This window comes from Macrobrachium nipponense, chromosome 33 (assembly GCF_015104395.2).
Source record: "Macrobrachium nipponense isolate FS-2020 chromosome 33, ASM1510439v2, whole genome shotgun sequence".
NCBI lineage: Eukaryota > Metazoa > Arthropoda > Malacostraca > Decapoda > Palaemonidae > Macrobrachium > Macrobrachium nipponense.
This window is the reverse complement of record NC_087219.1, coordinates 47,914,452-47,935,944: the sequence shown is the minus strand read 5'-3', so window position 1 is coordinate 47,935,944 and position 21,493 is coordinate 47,914,452. Positions and strand designations below refer to the sequence as shown.

General features: G+C 39.5%; 1 protein-coding gene across 6 annotated transcripts in view; it reads left to right on the top strand.

Moving 5' to 3' along the window:
• The window catches only part of LOC135203158 (pyridine nucleotide-disulfide oxidoreductase domain-containing protein 1-like), a 58,332-nt gene that overhangs the window by 26,893 nt on the left and 9,946 nt on the right, over nucleotides 1-21,493 (top strand). For all 6 annotated transcript variants that reach the window (XM_064232837.1, XM_064232838.1, XM_064232840.1 and 3 more), the window contains exons 5-7: nucleotides 14,187-14,364; nucleotides 16,296-16,406; nucleotides 16,835-16,965. In XM_064232837.1, coding sequence (XP_064088907.1) covers nucleotides 14,187-14,364; nucleotides 16,296-16,406; nucleotides 16,835-16,965 — 420 coding nt within the window. The remainder of the gene's footprint in view (nucleotides 1-14,186; nucleotides 14,365-16,295; nucleotides 16,407-16,834; nucleotides 16,966-21,493) is intronic.

The following is a 21,493-nucleotide window of genomic DNA, read 5'->3' as shown; positions in this document are numbered from 1 at the left end:
TCTGCCCTACAATCACGGACTTTAGCTAAGATTGAGGGGATTTCTTACATGAATGAATAAACATTGCATTCGTTTTGCCTTACTATGTTCTCAGAGATATCTCTTACTCCTTTCGGTGCTCGTTACGCACAGTATAGGACTACGAGTCTACCGCAACATTTCACTATTATATGCTCTCCTGCTTAGGCAAAGCGCAGCCTTTTAGGGAAGTAAAAACATACTGTGTGAGGGAATGGATGAGCTGCTGGGGACCATTTCCTTCCTAAAGAAGTTTGTTTCCCTGAATAGACTGCAATTCAGACCTCTTACAAGTTTTTTCACCGAAAAACTGAAATTATTTTATTAAAGATCTAAGAATGATTCTGAAAACATCCTCGGTGCGTTAAGTATCACTTGAGGTGATAGAAAGAAGGTGCCGGACATCTGGAGAGGGTTTCAGATGTCCTGGATCATAATCTGAAAGAAGTGGAAGCAATTCTGTCGTCCCTCCATCCTGGAAACGAGTTTTTTGGAACCAGTGGTCCATACAACTCTGATCTTCCACAGCTCTCTCATATCTTAGGAAGTATCTTCTCTCGGTCCCTGTTCGGGTTTACGAGAAAGAGCCTATTATAACACAGACGTAGAATGTAACGATCGTCTAGAGGTTCGGTAACAGGATTGCAAAAGTCCGTACGAATCGTCTCGATCGACGGCAGCAACTACTGACTTCCGAGTGGATCTTTCTTTAGAAGTATGTTTGAGAGTTATGGAGACTTTAGGGACGTCCTTTCATACATCTCTTCGCTATGATATTGAACAGGGATGGATGTTTAGTCTCTTTTCCCCTTTTTCAAACGCTTAGGAAATGTAATAAGATGATTTATACCATCACAGGGAGACGACAATGACGCTAATCGCCCCATGTTGGCCTTCAAGATCCTAGATTCACAGAGGTCACGTCCTTCCAAGGGACCTTTCCCCGAGAGAGTCGGTCTACTTTAACACGAAGGTACCTATAACCTCTCCGCTCTGAGTCTGACTACGTTCAGACTATCGAGATGTTGACAGCATAAGATTGCCTTCTTCCCTTTTCCGTTTGAAGAATGGGATAAGCTGGCAGTCACAACTATTAAAGAATACGCAAATATGTTGTTGACGGCCTTTGGGCTCAGAGATTTGCTTCTGTCAAACAACAAAGCCCTTCACGATCTTTGAGTTCTGTGGAATCTCGAAACTCGCTCACCATCTACTTTTTGTCTCACCTGTTTTCTCGGAGTCAGACACTCGTGCGAGATCAGGAGACACCATAGTAGCCCTGAGTTTCTTGTTGACGAAGTCGGTTGCGTTTACACACCCCCGATGATCGTTTAACATGAGACCAGGTTGGACTGTCAGGCATTCGTCCTTCGGGACTGAATCGCCTTTTTGCTCCTCGCTCCTTTCTCCTGGCACCAGAAGCTCGAGTCAGGAGTGGCTCAGGAGTTGATTCGCTAACGACGTTGGGTTGCGTTCATACCCCAAGGTTTGCTTAGCTTGAATCGCCCAGGCAGTCCAGACACTCATCCTTCAGCGAAGAATAGTGCCTTATGGTCTTCAGGGTACAGCCTTGCTGTCCTTGATGCGTCTGACTGGTCAACTGGTCGGTCACCTGACTTTAGTACAGGACTGACTGACTGTGCATGTCCAGATCGAAGCCTTTCAATATGGAACTAGACATAGTCGAAGTTCTGATGTCAAAGCATTCGAACATCTCCTACCTGTTAACTTACTTGCACGTGATCAGGAAGGCCCTTTTCTAACCACCCTAGATACGACAAAGAGGGTTAGTGAGGTTTTCAGCCATCGTCAGAAGTTTTGGGCATTAGAGAACACAAGGCGGCGCGTTGGCGTTCCTCTAAGCCTTCCGTGGCCTAAGAATGGAAACCCGTCTTGTTCTTGGGCCAGGAGCTTGGAATCAAGGATGGCACAAGTTATTGGGCAGGAGCCAGAGAGAGTCCTGTGCCCTGTCAGGTCTCTCAAGTTTTATCTACATAAAACTCAAGAAAGTCGAAGTCGTACGGACAATCTGCAGTGTTCCGAAAAGACCACAGACTTGGCCCATATCGAAGAACACCCTGGCTTTATTGTTAAGGAGTTCTTTCAAAAAGCTCCTTCATTGTGGTTGGCACAAGATTTTTGAAATCTTTTGATTTGAATGCTCACGAGGTGAGGGCGCGGCCTCGGAAGCATTTCAACAGAGCATGGCACTCAGCAACATCCTGAGTACCATGTTTTAGCGAAGCAAAAAACTCTGTGTTCATTTTCACACTCCCTGCGAGATGTTAAGATGGCATATGAGATCTGCTGCTCGCTAGGGCCATACGTGGTCTGCAGACACAATCTTGGGGGCAAGTAGTACCACTCATCCTATCCTGTAGAAAATGGTTAGGAAGAGCTCTTAATTTAGTAGTTGAGTCGTCGACAACGCGGTGACTTCTTAACTCTTAAGCCTTAGTTAACTCACCCTTAACTTTGGCTAGGTTTTGGTCAGGTGGTGATATATATTTTTATATATATATTTATATTACTTCTTAGCCCTCATGGTATGGTTGGCAATTAATGGTCTAGTCAACGTCGTGGTCTCGTCGCCCCTGTTTGACAGATCATCTAGGGTGCACCAGCTTATATAGGTTCTCTAAACCTCTCTGGCACTCTAGTAGCACAAGCAGACTTACGTGGCAAATAAACCGGCGAAGCCAGCAATGCTAACAGGTGGAACCAAGATGTAAATCATCTGCATGCATTTGTTTCCCAAAATCCTTCTATTCTGTCCCTTCCCACCTCCTCCAACGGTGGGATTCAGCTATATATATATCTGACAGGGTAAGTTTCGAACAAAATGATATTGTTATGATACAATAAACGTTTGTTCAATTACTTTAACCTGGCAGAATTTATATAATTTAATTAAGTACCCACCCACCTCCCCTCAGGGGACAGTGGAAATAAAAATTATGAATAGAAAATGGGACTGGTTCCTGATACCCGCCTCCCAGCGGCGGGAAGGTGGGTAACTAACACCTGGCCCGACCACTGTGTGTGCCGGAAGTTTTTGAATTTCTGTCGGACTTCAGAAAATACAGCTATATATATATCTGCCAGGTAAGTATGAACAAACTTTATTGTATCATAACAATATCATTTTTCGACCATTTCGGTCGAGTCAAAGTTGACCGAAGGTTGAAATTTTTGCACTTATCGTTATTTATATGAAAATATTTCAAAACTGGTAAAAGCTACAACCATGGGTTGTTTATTGTTGTATTCTACATGAAATTGCGCTTATTTTGTTCATGAAACTTACCCAGCGAATATATATAGCTGTATTTCTCCGAAGTCCGACAGAAATTTCAAAAACTCAAACGGCTCACGCAGTGGTCGGCCAGGTGGTTAGTACCATTTCCCACCGCTGGGAGGCTGGGTATCAGGAACCATTCCCATTTTCTATTCAGATTTTTCTGTCGCCGGTGTTGATAACAACTGTTTTCAACACCTCCGTCTAGGATTTCGAAACTTCTCGTTACTTGAGTATCCTGTTTGTTTTTTGGTTATCGAACGTGGATTGTGACTAGGCTTACGCTGATAGTGGATTGGATTTGAATTTGGTTTGGTTTTTTCCTTTAAACTAAGATGTCTGGGACTAGTTTATCTAGCACCAGAGTGTGTTGTATGGAAGGTTTGTTTAAGGTGAGGCTACCGAAAGGTTCGGTAGACCCACACACAATATGTAATAATTGTAGAGAACATACGTGTGTTATAAATGACCGTTGTAAGGATGTGAATGTCTGTCTGATTCGGGTTGGAAGGCTTATGAAATCCTATGTGCGGAAATTGGAGCGTGATAGGATACGGAGATCTTCCTCCAGGAGTGTATCAGTCAGTAGAAGTAAGGGTAGTAAGGTTTCTCCTACTATACATTCAGTAGTTGGTACACCTAAATCTTGTTGTTCCTGGGCCCTGAAAAGTTGTGCCTTCGGGCCCTGAAAATGTTGGTGCCTCGGCCCTGAAAAATCAGTGGAAGACAATGCCCTTTTCTACGATTCTGGAATCAATACGAAACCTAGAATCTAAAGTGCTCGCTTTGGAGGGTAAAAGCATTATTAGTGAACAAAAGGTGCAGTGAAAGTGCCCCCAGTGTTGTGGCGGGGGCGTCAGATCGGCCCTATAATGCCTCTAGGCCTGGACCTCTGTCGAACTTCCAAGCCCAGGAAGACGGACATGTCGAAAGCCGCAGGAGGGTTACGGGGAACCCCCCACCGATCTGGCGTCCCTTCGGCAGACCTGTAGACGATCCCCAGGCTGCCAAAGAGTGTGCGAGTGCGCGTATCCTCCGCGAGTGCTTTCGTCCTCGGAGGCGTCCTCCCTAACAGGAGTTGGAGCATGAGAAGACGCTCACAGTCCTCTGAAAAGAGCTATGACGTTAAATGTCGCACAGGCGGCTATCGTCAGTAGTCTCTCAGAGGAGGGCGCAGAGTCTCTTTGCGCTGCTTCTTCGTTACGGGCTTCGCCTCGAGACTTGGATTACTCTCCACTGCAAAAAAAGATCGAAAACTCAAGGTGTCGCACAAGCGGCCAGAGTCTTCGATCGCAGTGAAGAAGACGCTTCACGTCCTTTTTCGCCTGTTGGTTTGCGGTCTTCACCGGAGAGTTTTGCTGCATGGACTCCTCAAAGGAGAATTATGATGTCATCTGACGAGGACGCCTTGGAGCGGCCTATTCGTTCTAAGAATAGAAGAACGGGTCCTGTGAGAAGGGATAGGGCTTCCCCCTCGCCCCTTGCCTTCTCATAGGATCAGTTTTTTCTCCTGAAAAAGATCTTCTACTACAAAGAGTGTTATCAGGTCGATGCCAACAACACTTGCTTCGTTGCTGGCTGAGAGAGAATCAGAAATTCGTCCGAGAAGAAAAGATGATAGATTACCGATTAAAAGATTAATAAGAGGTCTCCCGCACGGGTGGACCGATCGTCTCTTTCGCCTGTGAGTACTCATTCTAGATTTCGTTTACGTCTCACCTGCAGTTGGAGAAAGGGAACATGAAAAACAAAAATTCCTACGAGGATTCGCCCAGACTCTCGAGGCTCGCTTTATACAAGAACACGGATCGATCCTATGATTACGCAACGAGGCCGTTATACAGTCTGAGAAGCTCGACGCTCCTAGTTTCGGCTTGGAAGGAGCGGAGTGTTCACATGGGACGCCTGTTTAGACAAGCGGTACGCTCGGACAGAAGTCGAGCGTGACGCTCACCGGACGCCAGGCGTGGCGCTCGGAGGGACGCCGAGCGTGACGCTCACCCCTGGAGTCAAGGGGCGGGGACGCTCGGCTGAGCGTCGAGCGTGACGCTCATCTGGACGTCAAACGTGGCGCTCGGCTGGACGCCAAGCGTGACGCTCGGCTGGACGCCAAGCTTGACGCTCGGACGGATGCCAAGCGAGACGTTCAAACACAAGGTATTAGTATGGAACCTCAACTGCAATCGGCTTTTCGAAGGGACTCCCATCGAGAGAATGAGCAAGAAATTGGTACCGCTTTATCTGAATCTTTAGATATTAATATTCAGAATGCTCCATGCACGTCTAAAACAACGATCTTCATTAAAGCTCGGAGTGAAAGGACTTGTACCACCAGCTTCGAGAGTCCCCTTGGTCACTCCTATAGATGAGGAAGGATTAAGTAATATTTCAGAGGAAACGGAAGAGGATCAACCTGCTGTGTCAGATTCATCCGATTATCAAGTTTTGGTTCGATTGCTTCGGGATTCATTTGGAGAAGAGTTTCAACCCGCAGCACCTCGGTCGCCTCCTTCTCAGTTTTCGTTGTCAAAAAACAAATAAGACTCCTGGATTGTTAAAATGACAAAGTCTCTTTCAACTAAGAGAGCTTTTAAGAAGGTGCAAGATTGGATGGAGTCTAGAAAAGCTCAAGGAAAGTTTTCCTTTGCCCAGCCTCCTTCAAGACTTTGCGGCAAGGCTGGGATCTGGTATGATACAGGTGAGGATGTCGGGTTAAGAGCTCCCGCATCGGCTCAAGGTGACTTTTCCAGTCTGGTTGACGCACCAAGAAGGTCTCTTCTTTCGTCAGCTAAAATAACATGGACACCGGCGGAGATAGACCACCATCTGAAAGGTCTTTTTCGGACAATTGAAGTATTTAATTTCTTAGACTGGTGTTTGGGGCTGCTTGACACTAAGTCTCGTAGTCAAGACTCAATTAGCTTGGGGGAGCTATCCAGTGTTCTCGCTTGTATGGATAAGGCCGTCAGAGATGGTTCAGAGGAATTGGCTTCACATTTTTGTGCAGGGCTCCTGAAAAGAGAGCTATCTACTGTAAATTTACTACCAAAGCAGTGTCTCCAACACAGAAGGCAGAATTGCTTTTCGCCCCCTTCTCTGACCATCTCTTCCCCCAGGCTATGATTAAAGATGTAGCTGGAAGTCTACAGGAAAAAGCTACTCAGGATCTATTAGCACAATCTTCTAGACGTCCTGCGGTCCTTCGACTTCAACACGAACCCAGTTTTCTAAGAAAATAAAGCCCTTTCGAGGTGGAGCATCCTCTTATACCTTCTCCTAGAGGAAGAGGACTCTCTAGAGGCAGAGCTCAGTCTAAGTCCAGAGGTAAAAAATGAGGAGGAAGTCCTTCAGTCGCCAGTAGGTGCCAGGCTTCATTTATTTGTAGAAGCTTGGAAGAAGATAGAGGCAGACAACTGGTCGCTCAAACGTCATCGAGCGAGGATACAAAATACCTTTCCTGAAGCCTCCTCATTGTGCACAACCCTATAGATCTATCACCCTCGTACCATGGAGAAAAAAACAACGATCTTGTACGATCTGATAGAACAAATGCTCGAGAAAGAAAGGCAATAGAACAAGTCGAGGACATTCAGTCCCCTGGTTTCTACAACAGGTTATTCCTGGTGCCGAAACAGTCGGGAGGCTGGCGGCCAGTTTTAGATGTGAGCAGTCTAAACCTTTTTATAGAGAGACAGACGTTCAAGATGGAGACACCTCAGTCAGTGCTTGCGGCCTTAAGACAAAACGACTGGATGGTATCACTGGACCTGCAAGACGCATATTTCCACGTCCCGGATACATCCCCGATCGAAGAAATATCTGCGTTTTGTCATGAACGGGAAGAGTTTTCCAATTCAGAGCTCTTTGCTTCGGTCTGAGTACTCACAATGATTTTCACAATTCTAATGAAGAATGTGGCGAGGTGGCTTCATCTTGCAAACATAAGGATCTCTCTATATCTAGACGACTGGCTAATTCGAGCATCGTCGAAAGAAAGGTGTCTGAATTACCACCTTCAATCAACCTTAACTCTAGCAAAGTCCCTGGGACTTCTAGTGAATTTCGAAAAGTCGCAGCTGATCCCCACACAGTCCATCGTGTATCTGGGGATTCAGATGGATTCAGTGGCTTTTCGAGCTTTTCCGTCCCAGGACGGCAACAGCAAGGATTAGAAAAAATATCAGTCTTCTTAAGGAAAGAATCATGCTCGGTGAGGGAATGGATGAGTCTGCTGGGCACCATTTCCTCGCTGGAGAAGTTTGTTTCCTTGGGGAGACTACATCTCAGACCTCTCCAGTTTTTCCTGAAGGAGAATTGGAAGGACAAAGAAAATTTGGAGACAATTTTGAGGATCCCAAAGGAGGTAAAGGATCACCTAAAGTGGTGGCTCGATCCTGTGAAGCTTTCGGAAGGAACTTCCCTCAAACTTCAGAGCCCCGACTAGTGTTGTTCTCCGACGCGTCCACCACCGGGTGGGGAGCTACACTAGGGAGGGAGGAAGTGTCAGGCACCTGGAGAGGGGAACAGGTGTTCTGGCACATAAATCTCAAAGAACTGGCGGCCATATACTGGCACTTCAGTTTTTCAAAGAAGAAGTCTCAAACAAGATAGTGCAGATAAATTCAGACAATACCACAGCTCTGTCATACATAAAAAAAGCAAGGAGGGACTCACTCGCGATCATTGTTCAACCTAGCAAGAGAGATCTTGTTATGGGCAAGAACTCAGAAAGTAACGATTCTAACGAGGTTCGTTGCAGGCGTGGAGAACGTCCGGGCAGATCTCCTCAGTCGGCAGGGTCAACTGTTACCGACCGAGTGGACTCTGCATCAGGATGTGTGTCGAGAGCTGTGGAAGTTATGGGGACGTCCTCTAGTGGACGTCTTTGCGACAACGAGAACAAAGAGGCTTCCGTTGTATTGTTCCCCCGTGCTCGACCCCGGGAGCAGTAGCGATAGATTGAACTTATTTGGGACTGGAAGGGAGGATCTTTAGCATTTCCCCCGTTCAAGATTCTGGGAGAAGTGATGAAAAAGTTTGCAATGTCAGAAGGGACGAGATTGACGTTAATCGCTCCTTACTGGCCAGCAAAGGAGTGGTTCACAGAGGTCATGACTATGTAGTGGACTTCCCGAGGACATTGCCCATGAGGACAGATCTACTCAAACAGCCCCACTTCGAGAGATACCACGGAAACCTCCCCACTCTGAGTCTGACTGCATTCAGACTATCAAAAAGTTGGTCAGAGCGAGGGGTTTTCTAGACCGGTTGCAAAAGCAATCGCCAATGCGAGAAGAGCTTCCACGCTTGGAGTCTATCAATCGAAGTGGGCTTCGTTTAGGAGCTGGTGCAGAAGAACACACATTTCCTCTACCACGACCTCTGTGAGCCAAATAGCGGACTTTTGCTCTACTTGAGAAACGACCTAAAGCTTGCAGTCTCAACAATCAAAGGCTACAGAAGTATGTTATCTGTAGTCTTTAGACATAGAGAATTGATTTGGCAAATAAGGATGATATCCACGATCTTTTAAGGTCTTTCGAGACTATAAAGATTCCTCAACCTAAGTTACCATCATGGAATTTGGATGTAGTACTTAAATTCCTAATGTCAAATCGGTTTGAACCCCTTCAGAACGCCTCTTTAAGGGATCTTACTAAGAAAACTATTTTCCTAACGACTCTGGCGACGGCGAAGAGAGTTAGTGAAATTCAAGCCTTTAGCAAGCATATTGGTTTTAGGGGACATAATGCTGTTTGCTCATTAAGTCCTACGTTTCTAGCGAAAAATGAAAATCCGTCTAACCCTTGGCCCAAAAGTTTTGAGATTAAGGGTATGGCAGAAATCATTGGGACACGAACCAGAGAGAGTCCTGTGCCCTGTCAGGGCTCTCAAGATTTATTTACAAAGAACGAAGGAATGTCGAGGTCCTTCGATCAAACTTATGGTGTTCGGTCAGAAGCCAGATTTGCCGATGTCGAAGAATGCTCTGGCATTCTTCTTGAGAGACACCATTAGACAGGCGCATTCATCTTGCGAAGACAGTGATGTTAAGTCTGGTTGAAAGTGAAATGCCCTCATGAAGTGAGAGCTATATCTACCTCGGTAGCTTTCCAAAGAACATGGCACTCAATGACATTCTGAGTGCCACCTTTTTGGCGCAGCAACTCGGTGTTCGCTTCACACTACCTTGCGGGATGTGAAGACGACATACGAGAAACTGCTATGCGCTTGGACCATACGTCGCAGCAGACACTTTGTTGGGGGCTGGAAGTAGCACTCATCCTACCCTGTAGGAAATGGGTAGGTGAGTTTTTATGGATTGTTTTATGGTTGTAAGGTCGTCCGCCTGAGCCGGTACTTCCGTTTACCTTTGAGCCTAAGTGATGTGGGAATGAAAATTGTTAGGCTGGTCAGGTGGTGAATTTTTTACTTCGTTGCCCTCATAGTATGGTCAAAATGGTCTAGTCACATTGTGGTCACGCTCCCGTTGACAGATCATCTAGAACTCACCAGCTATATAGGTCACTACCTTGCTGGAGACTCTAGTAAAGCAGTAGCAGACTTGGGTGACAGTAATCACGAAGTCAGCTATGCTAACAGGTAAGGAACCAAGATGTTATTCATCTGCATGTAATATGTTTCCAAAATCCTTTTCTGTCTCTCCCTACCTCCAAAGGTGGGATTCAGCTATATATATATCTGCTGGGTAAGTTTCATGAACAAAATGATATTGTTAAGATACAATAAAGTTTGTTCATACTTACCTGGCAGATATATATAATCAAAGTACCCACCCACCTCCCCGCAGGAGACAGTGGGAATAGAAAAAATCTGAATAGAAAATGGGAATGGTTCCTGACACCCGCCTCCCAGCGGCGGGATTGGGGTACTAACCACCTGGCCGACCACTGCGTGAGCCGGGAGTTTTGAAATTCTGTCGGACTTCGGAGAAATACAGCTATATATATATCTGCCAGGTAAGTATGAACAAACTTTATTGTATCTTAACAATATCATTTTCATATATAAAACTTTATGTAACGGCTAATTTAAAATGGTGCAAACATTACGATAATCGGACGAAAAAATTTCTGATTTTTTTTTGGAAGAGTTACCGCGCGGATGTAAGGAAATTTTTTTTTTTTCATAAATTCACCATAAATCGAAATATTGTGCTAGAGACTTCCAGTTTGTTGCAAAATAAAGGTAAATGATTGAATATTACTAGAATATAAGAGTTTTAGCTTACAATTATGTTTTTCGACCATTTCGGTAGAGTCAAAGTTGACCGAAGGTTGAAATTTTTGCACATCGTTATTTATATGAAAATATTTCAAAGCTGATAAAAGCTTCAACCATGAGTTGTTTTTTGTTGTATTCTACATGAAATTGCGCATATTTTCATATATAATACTCCATGTAATGGCTAATATAAAATGGTGCAAAAATTATGTCAAAGTTACGAAATAATTTCTGAGATGTGTCGCTGATACTTTTTAGTGTGAGAAGAAAGAAATTCTCGCTTGCGCGCCTGGGTAACGATTGTAAACAAACAATGCCTTGATCCGTGAGCTCCCAGCATCCCCCAAGGCGCATGATTCAAAAGTTTTCGCCTAGTAGGCCTATAACTAGTTTTCCGAGAATTTTTTTTTAAAACATTTTTATATCGACATACCATACATCCAATGGGCACCCAACAGACAATTTATATCGACATTTAATACGTCCAATCGGCGTTAAAGGGTTAAGTAGTATGTATTTGGTGCTGGTTTGTACACATTTGACAAATCTTATAATATGAATATAGTATAGTATATATTTTCTGAAGACTCGAGACATTATTGAGATAAAATGAATTTTGGATTTGAATGTACATAGTGTTGGCAGGTCAGCACAATTGTATGATTCCCAGGTCTCACATGGTTAGCTGTCTCATTTCCTGTGGGTCTGCAAATCAGCTCACAGCTACCCCCAGACTTGACTTACTCAAAATTTCCTTTAGTAGTATTTTTTTTTTATCAAGATATGTGATAAAATGTTTTGGTAAAACTGCATGTCAGGTGTGTGCCATTGCGTTTGCAAAGGAGTTTCTTGGTGGTCTGGAAGTGTTTCTGAAGGTATTGTGTAATTTTCATTTTTACTGCTTTGATTGTCATTGCTGAATCCTCTAGTTTCTTTAGGTTTTTAGTTCTGTAATTACTTTGTGGGTATAGCTTAATTGGGTACTATTTTGTGGTTTTCATAGTAACTGTGCACAATTTAACTAACAGATTTGTTGATATTTTAGTGTAGGACTAGTTTAAGTACTAATTGATAGCTTAAAAACAATGAATTGTTGACTTGACATTTGCAACACAAGTTTAGATTTCAATGTTTTTTTTTTCAATGCTGTATTTGACATAAAAATAAAACATGAATTTAACTTCACAAGGTTATAGGTGTATGCAGTGAAGATAGTGTGCAGACCATGTCCTTAACAGTTCAGTGCTAGGGTAACCAAACAATGTCAGTCTTTCACTGCATTTAGAGGAGTTCAGATGTAGAGGTTATAACTTAGTGTTTTTATGTAAGTAACTTACCAAGTAATTACTTAGCTAGTAGTTCTACTTGTCTGGCAGCTTGAATTCAAAATTCTTGATTACTTAGTTAGTAGTTCTACTTGTCTGGCAGCTTGAATTCAAAATTCATGGGTCGCACTTCAAATGTGTGTACTAGACTCATAGTTCCAGAAAATAAAGACAAATTTATTTTAGCATGCCTAGTACCTAATGGCATAGCTCCAGAAAGTTTACCAAAATCAGAATAGTAAAGCTATAAAAAATAATGTGTGCCTGCAGACTGGGACTTCATACACAAGGTTGTGCATGGAAGGAATCTTCAATACCAACATCATCCTTGTTTGTAATTAATAATAAATTAAGTAAATGTTGAGTAAAAGCAAGGTTAATTCTTGAGTACAGATTTTTTCATTTCTGGTGCATATACATAGGCATTTTGCCACCATTATGCTTGCTTTTATTACCCAGTGGGTAATATACAAAGGTTGCCAATGGAAATACATATACAAATTTCAAAATCACTGATAGTAACTGAAAATCTGTGATTTTTGGGGCATATTGGCACCGATAACCAGGTATTGGTGCCAATAACTGGCTAATGGCGCCTGTTAAGTATGTATTGGCAACAATACCGTACTCTATTATCGGCAACGATTGTTAACTGTTGAAAATATTTGTGTATGACATTGCACTTGGCGCACGCTTGTCACTTGCTTATGATGTTTATGTTTATGATGTGAAGAGGGAGCAAAGCGAGGGGTAATAATGTAGCCACTTGTTAGGTTGGATCTCAGAGATAGATAAAGTCAGTTTTTTATGTCTGCCTTTGATTTATCCTGCCACACTGGTCTACATGATCAACACCGATAACCGGAAATCATCACATTTCGGCGCCAAAAATTTTTTCGATTTTCGGCGCTAGACAAGCCCCATAAAACCGGACTGCTGATAACTGGGTCTGCCTGTATATATAGTACAGTAGTGCATCAGGTTACAAAATTAATCTGTTCCAAAGCGTCCTTCGTAACCTGATTTTTTCGTATGTAGAACTATGTTTTACATGTAAATTGCCTAATTTGTTCCAAGCCCTACAAAAACACCATAGTAAATTTTATAATAAAGCTAAATTGACCAATAAACAATGAAATACAACAATTTCGACCATTCAATACCTAACCTACGTAAAATGTGGAACCTTACCTTTCGAGTGAGGCGATGTCTGAAAGTGGCGACAGAGGAGGACAAACGGTAGAAAACATGAACACTTAACTTTACGAAACACATTAAAAAATGGCAGAAAACATTAACACTTCTTGATTATCTCCATCTTTGTCTCCATAGAAAGCATCCTCTTCTTTCCGTGAACTTCAGCAACATTCTTGGGACCCATGGCTAATAACGTAAGTAATTAAATTCACACACATCACGATAAAGTAACTTACAGTACAACGAAAGCGAAATCACTAACATGAATTTACGTTAAAGAACGAAATCTATGTGAACGAACGAATTCCACGTGTGTACGATAACTCTGCCAAAACAAAATGGTCGAGGAACTCCCTTACATAGATGCATGATGGGATAGATGCTGACCAATAGGAGAACAGGATCTTACGGCGGTAACTAGCATCAGGAACCAATGGGAGAGTGTGAGGATGGTGCCGAGTCTACTGAGTTAGTGGCGTGCGAGTTTTAAAATTCTTCTCGGCAGCCCATGCAAATCTCGGACTTTACAGTACACCCTTTCACAACCTGAATTATTTTTGTACACAGAAGCAAAAAGAACTTCGTCTATGCCTTCGTAACTTGGATTTTTCGTACGTAGGGACTTTTGATGTAGGGGTATGACTGTTTATAATACATACTCCGTAGTGGTAGTTATCATTTATCTTACTATACTTCACACACAGGTACTAAATTAATGTCTATTATATAATGATCAATTATTTACATAACCAGCAAGTTTTTGCTCGGAAGCAGTTAGTAACCAAAACTTTTATTAAAATGTATTCCTTCTCAGAGTTTTATTTAATAACAGAATATGACATATTCAAATATATTCCCTCTTATTCTTAAGTTGCCACATAAGTCCATTATGAAGAAGCTTATTCAGGAAAAGTTGAAGTTCATCCTTGCCTTGCATATACATATAGACATTTGCAAATTGTTAGAATACAGTTGCATGATGTAACAGAAATCTCAAAGGATGAAAGGTGTTTTGTTTGCTCATTACAAGATGTTATGAAACAAATTTACTTCCAGACAACTGTTGTTATTTGATAGAAATTGCTTTCAACTTTTGTTTGCAGGGTGATGTACCGTTCATGGGAGGAGCCTTAGGTCCAGATTGGCATGAAAAGTTGGAATTGAAAGGGGACAACACACACAGAGTAATACTTGAAACAGAAGTTGAAGTATCCTGTATTTTGAGCTCTGAGGAAGTGAAGAAGTTGGGAAAAAGAGTTTCCACTACAAGATTTGAAGAAGGTTTGTGATTTATAACATGAATAATCTCTCTCATCCTGTGAGATTTTTAGTATGTGGTGATTGTTTTGTCGTGCCACATTTCTCCATATAACATCACAAGATTTACATGAAGCAAATGCTCAGAAAGTTTTTTTTTTTTTTTTTTTTTTTTTTTGTTTTTTTTTTTTTTTTTTTTACTAATTTTAAGGTCTCAGACTTACTTGTATTTGTTGATCCTATTGTTATGACACTTTCTGAAAATTGCCAGTTAATAGCAGAAGAGCATCCATAACTATTCTCTTGTTAATAACAAGCCATTAATCATAAATTGCCCTAACTTCCATACAGCACCTCCCAGTTGCACCATCTTTTCCTGATCATAAATGAAAAAAAAAAGAACCCATTCTCTATGCCCAAGCCTCTCACAAAAGGGCCTCTCTTTAGCCCATTTTTTTGTATGACCTGGCAGTGTTGTCATCTCTCATGTACCGTGCCTAGGATTCAGCCTTTGCGGTTTTATTTTGCTCTTGTGCCATTCTTTGAATGTATGTACTATTAGTAATTCATTATTTTTTATATTATTTATCAGTTTGCTGTGAATCTTGTATTTGTTTGCAGCCAGGGGCTTTTGTTACTCATGAGTTAGTTGTGATCTTGACTTCAAGGGAGCTAGTACTGCCTCTCTCTCTCATATGACATCTTTTTATAAATTTACTCATGAATATACCCAGGGGTTGCTGTTGGTTTTAGTTCTTATCTTTAATGATAGTATGTCAGTTATAATTGTAATTTTGCAAGGAAATGTGCAAAGAAATATTAGAAAAGACATGTATAATCCAAAAAAGTTACTGCACCTTCAATCTCGGTAAATTTACGTCAATATTTTACAACAAATATACTCAAAATTAGTTACTGATTTTAGTTCTTATCTGTTTTGATATTGCATGAGCTGTACGTAATTATAATTTTACAAAATAAAATAAATTTATTTATTAGAAAAACATGTATAACTTGGTAAAATTTATGATTCTCTTGTAAAAGAGGCTCCACAAGTGGTTGTAAATGCGTGTATTCATATTCAACTTCTCGTAGAAGGTTGGAAAAATTTTTTAGAATATTTTTCTTACAAGAGTTTACCTGGCTTGGGGTGCTGCATATTGATTTTTTAGCCCGGCTCTTAAGGTTTAAGGGTTCATACAGTCAAAATAGAATAAAATAAATTAGGAAAACAACATTAATTATTTGCTTGTATTAATGGAAACACTACCGTTTAAGGTAAGTGCCGTAAATTTGCTGTTAACCCTTCATTACATAATAAGTTACTAATAACCCAACAACAGGATAAAGAAAACTATAAAAATATGTTTAATAAACTTTGCCAGTGCAACTCATAACCCAACAAGAGGATAAAGAAAACTATAAAAATATGTTTAAACTTTGCCAGTGCAGTAAATTGTAATGCTTTCAGGAAATTATAAAAGTTACTTAATACAGTAAAGTAGTTAAGTTATGGACGTGAAGTCCAGTACCTAGTATACTGTACCAGCAATGAAAACTTCTGTTTAAAGTAAAGAATTTACAATGCTTTATAGTCACTTATAAGAAGGAAAAACAGTATACTGTACTTAGAATAGAATGGAATTAAGTATAAAATTAAATTAAGAAATAAAATGTGGTTACTAAGTTTTAGGAAAGCTGCTCAGTTGATAACAGTGTGCAAACAAAAAAGTGAGACAAGTGATTTATGGATGTCTATAATTCCAGGTGGTTCATGGTACATGTGAGGATGGCTAATGTGCCTGTTCTGCCTATAGCATGTTCTGCAAAGTGATTATGAAAATGAAAGAGATTAGTTTCCAAAGAATTGTGTTTAGCCATTGTTAACTGTAGGTGAGGCATCTGTTTAAAGTGAAGAAAATAAGCTCAGATTGGAAATGTTTCTCTCTTTCAAGGATCAGCTGAGTGGCCTGTGTATGTTGAACTTACAAATGGTAAAGTGTATGGTTGCAGTTTCATCGTGTCTGCTACTGGAGTCACGCCTAATTCTAAGGATTTTTTAGCAGGTAACCGACAAGGAAGTTGAAAGATTTAAATAATGCATTGATAACCAAACTTCGAAGTCATCAGTAAGAAATGTCCCAGAACTGATATAATAAACTATATACTATACAGGCAGTCCCTGGGTTATGTCGTTCCAGACTGACGCCGCTTGCCTCATGGCACTGTTAACCACAATTTTTCAGCGCTGTAAGTGGATTTACTGCCCCATTACCTTCTTTACAGCACTGTAACTTGAACTTACAGCGCTTGCGGCACTGCAAGCGCTGTAAGTGCTAATGATTCTCGTTATAATGATGATGATTCAGGTTAAGGCGATTTTTGGCTTACAGCATCCTTCCGGGAACGGAACCCCCGCCATAACCCAGGGACTGCTTGTACTCTGTTGGTAGTAGTACTCTTACTGTTTTTTTTTGTTTTTTTTTTTTACCAGGAAATAATTTTAGCTTGTCTTCAGAAGGGGGCTTTCTTGTTGATGATAAAATGCAGACTACAGAAAGTGACATCTATGCAGCAGGAGATGTTTGCACTCCAAACTGGGAAATCTCCAGGCACTGGTTTCAGGTCAGTACAAATTACTTAACACTGAAGGTAAAGGGTTAATCGTTGCCATAGCAATATTTTAAGAGTAAAATTTCCAGTTTAATTCAAATTTACATTGTTTGATAAATATTTTAATTGGTTGTATTAGAGTGGTCTTGGGAAATGTTATATCCATTTCTCTGTTTCCTGATGTATCTAACAAAAGCTCCAGTAGATAGTCAATAAGTACCTTTGTGAATAAGATACCCTGTTAAAATTACAACCCTGGATTCACTATTGATGTGTACATTTAGTTGATCACTTAGTGATAGTCCTTATATTATCATCAGAGATGGTACGAACCAATGGGTTAAGAAAATGCACTAGGTATTTTGCAAAATTGTAAGTTGCAGAACAAACTGACCAAATAATTACCGTAGCAAAAAACTTTGTTTGGAGTTTTTATTGTTCCATACATATACATAGTACTGGAAGAATTGATAGGTCACACTGCTTGTTTTAATAAGTTTTCATCCTTTTGATAGCTCTTCATCTTTTTTGTTGACATTACTGTTCACTGTCTATAAGGTATTGTTTAGTTCTTTGTATGTATTTTCATCACTCAAAAGTTATTGCTTATTTATATTACTTACATATATAGATATATCTAAATATATATATATATATATATATATATATATATATATATATATATATATAGATATATATATATATAGATAGATATAGATATAGATATAGATATATAGATATATAGATATATATATATATATATATATATATTATATATTATATTACCGTATATACTCGAGTAACGTGCGATCTCGCATATCATGCGACCCCAAAATTTTCTTTTCACCAATAAACAGTGGTTTTGTCATGTATCTCATGTATCATGCGAGTTCCTTTTCCGAGGTCAGTTCATAAGGTTGTGGTTTAGCGTGCTAATGGCCGAGTCGTTCAGATGTGTGCTGCTGCTAGTGAAGTTACGGTAATTTTCATTACTAATCTCGAGAATTGAATAGAAAGATCTCAAGATTAAAAAAGAATCCCAAGATAATAAAATTAATTGTAAAAATAACACACCTTGGAGTCCTAAATCATTCTCTCTTCTCTCTCTCTCTCTCTCTCTCTCGTCTCTCTCTCTCTCTCTCTCTCTCTTCTCTCTCTCTCAGAAATAAATACTGTAATTTGAGTCTTTCACCAACGGGTATCAGTAAATGTGTAGACATTGTGTGCGTTTTGTTTACAAAATGTGCAGTACACACACATTCCGATGTTTAGGTTTTTGGAAGGAATTTTTCAATTTCGGAAATGTGAGGTCAGATTGCATAATCAAACAAACATCACTACTGCAGCAAAAACATTTTTTTTCCTTTATGATTTTCATATGTATATTAATTACAGTTTATTTAAATAAATATTAATATAATACTGTACATGAATATGAGATAATTAAGATCACCTATAATAAAATAGTGGGACAATGGAATATCATATGTTCACTAATAGCTATTATTTTCAAAACAAACATTCCGTAAACGCAAAAAATATATGTACATAATCAAAATCTAAAAGTTTAGCAGTTCAACTTGTGAATTTCAACAATAAGTATGACTATATAATATATATCACCATATCGATCTTGCAGTTGAAGAGTCGTAAAATTTTTAAATTTTGATGGATGGTCCGGGAAAAGGATTTGTACTTTGTGATTACGTATCGCTACAACACCATGTGGTATTTTCATACCACTATATGATGACGCATCGCTACGACACACTGGTATTTTTCATAATCCACTATACAATAAAGTTAAAATGATCACGTTATATTATTGTTTTCACGAAGAAATAATTATATTAAGAAAATTATCGAGTAATTTTTGCCGTCAGCAGTCAGAAAATCACGAACATGGTAACGTTTCAAACCCTAGTGTCATCCATGGCATATATATATAAATAGAACAGAAGCAGAGGGCAGTCATGGATACAGATGTGGACAATATTCAAAATTTCAAAAAGTATTAATCACACAGAATATAAAAATAAAAGGCACACTTCAATAACAAAATGGACAAACGCACAAACCATAAAAATCACTTCAAATGAATAAACACAAAACACAAAAAAAATTGCAATGTGTAAAAGTGTAAATCTTTTCACTCAAAACATTGTAACCATTAGTTACCAGTTTTTACCAAACCTTTTAAACCATCAGTTATTAGTTTTTAGTTCTTACCAATCCTCTGTTACTATCAGTTATTAGTTGCAACTAATAAAAATATAACACACTTTACCTTTTTGGTATACCAATTTCTTTCTTTCTGGCTGCAGCTTGTTTCACACTTTCACAAAACCAGGCGCCGTTACAACAACAATGCTAGTTCAGATTTCACAAAAAACACTATTTAACACTAAATAAACTCTAAGAAATATCAAATATGAAATTCTCAAGTTACGAGTGACCATTCAATAAGTACAAAATCGTTATGTTACTTTAACATCAAAAGTGCTATGCGATGGAGAGAGAGAGAGAGAGAGAGATGTGAACGGTTTGAGTCTTTAAGCCCGAATGAAAAACTTGTCCCTTATGGAAGCTGGACTGGAGATGACACAAAACGTTTTGGGTAATAATGGTTCCAGAAGCTTCAAAATCTTACGCAGCTTTACATACAAAATGTGTAATCTGCACGTGGCTTTGACAAAGACATACGCGTATGAGACCAGTCTGTTAAAAAAGACACTTACTCGACTCGATTGACCGAAGCAGAAGTCCCTTATCACACATGATGACAGAATCCCAAAACACAATGAAGACTCGAGCTCGCTTAGCAAACGGAGATCTCGGAGTTCCTCTAATCTCACAGTGCTGACATAATAGGGAAACTATCGTAGTTTCGAGTGGACAAAGATATTCTCTCTCTTTCTACATTCTACGTTATATATATATTCTTTTTATAAATTATGTTTATGCAAAATCTGAACACACATTTAAAACATCCTATCTCTAAGCTATCTAGGAATCTGAAAAATGTTGCACAATCTTATACACAATGTTTTATACAGTCAAAGAGGGGATATATGCATTTTGACAGTAGCAATATATAATAATACATCATATATATATACTATATATATATATATATATATATATATATATATATATATATATATATACATACATATAGTATACATATATACACAGGGGTACCTCGACATACAAAAGGCTCAACTTACAAAAAATTCGAGTTACAAAAGCAAGTACTAAGATTTTTTTGGCTCTACATACAAAAATAGTTCAAGTTACGAAAGGTTGTTGCTGTAAAGTCCCGAGATTCGCCCGGAGCCCACCGAGAACAATTTTAAAACTTGCGCGCTGCCAACTGAGTAAACTCGCCACCATCCTCCTGCTCTCCCATTGGTTCCTGATGCTAGTCACCCCATAAGATCCTGCTCTCCTATTGGTCAGCATCTACCCCTTGTGCTCTATGTATTCTATTGGTAAAAGGATGCTGTAAATTGAAAAACTTATTCATGCAATACATTGGTAGTTTCAGTAGATGAAGAGAGATAATGAAAATTTATGGCTTACTGTGTGCTAGGAAAAGTGATTGCTTGGCGATCGTTCGTACTCGTAAGTGCTGAATGTAAACAGAAGTTTGGAAGGTATTTTTTTTTTTTTTTTTTTATTGTTTATTATATTTAATGGTTACCTAATAATTATTTGAAATGAGTACATGCAATACATTTAATAAAAAAAATTGTGAATTAGATATCATAAAATATAAAATAAATCAGACTGCTATCATCGAAGCCAACAAATTCGTATTTTCTAGAATTCTTCTTTTGTCTTAATATTACGTAGTATATGTTTCATTATAGCTGTCAGTAACTCGGTATCTCCATTAGGTAAAGATAGAATAAAGAATAGAAATGAGTGGTTATTATACTGTTTTTGTAGTTTCATTAGTTGAAGAGAGATACTAATGAAAATTTATGGCTTACTGTGTGCTAGGAAAAGTGATTGCTTTGCGATCGTTCGGTACTCGTAAGAGCTGAATGTAAACAAATGCTTCAAAGGTTTTTGTTTGTTTGTTTGTTTGTGTATTATAGTTAATGATTAATTAATCATTATTTGAAATGAGTACATACTGATTATTTATACATTTTATTGGCATATTCTAAGCTTTTAGCTTCTTAGGTTTACATGTCAGAATCATAGACTAGGCAACAGTAGCAACTGCTAACATAGGCTAGGCTTATTGCTAAGGGACATATGCTAAAGTCCTAATATATGCAGTGAAAATGGGGTTGAACATTACATGCAGTTGAATATTACTCAACTATGTACAGTATTTTGCCTTTTTGAAGTCATATTTCTTCCGTCGGATCAGCGTCGTAACCCTAGAACATGTGTTGTAAGACTGGAAATATAATTTACTGGGGTGTTTTTGTAGGGCTTGGAACAGATTAGGCATTTTACAAGTAAAATGCTGTTCAAGACACGAAAAGCTCATTATACGAAGGCCGCCTCAGAACGGATTAATTTC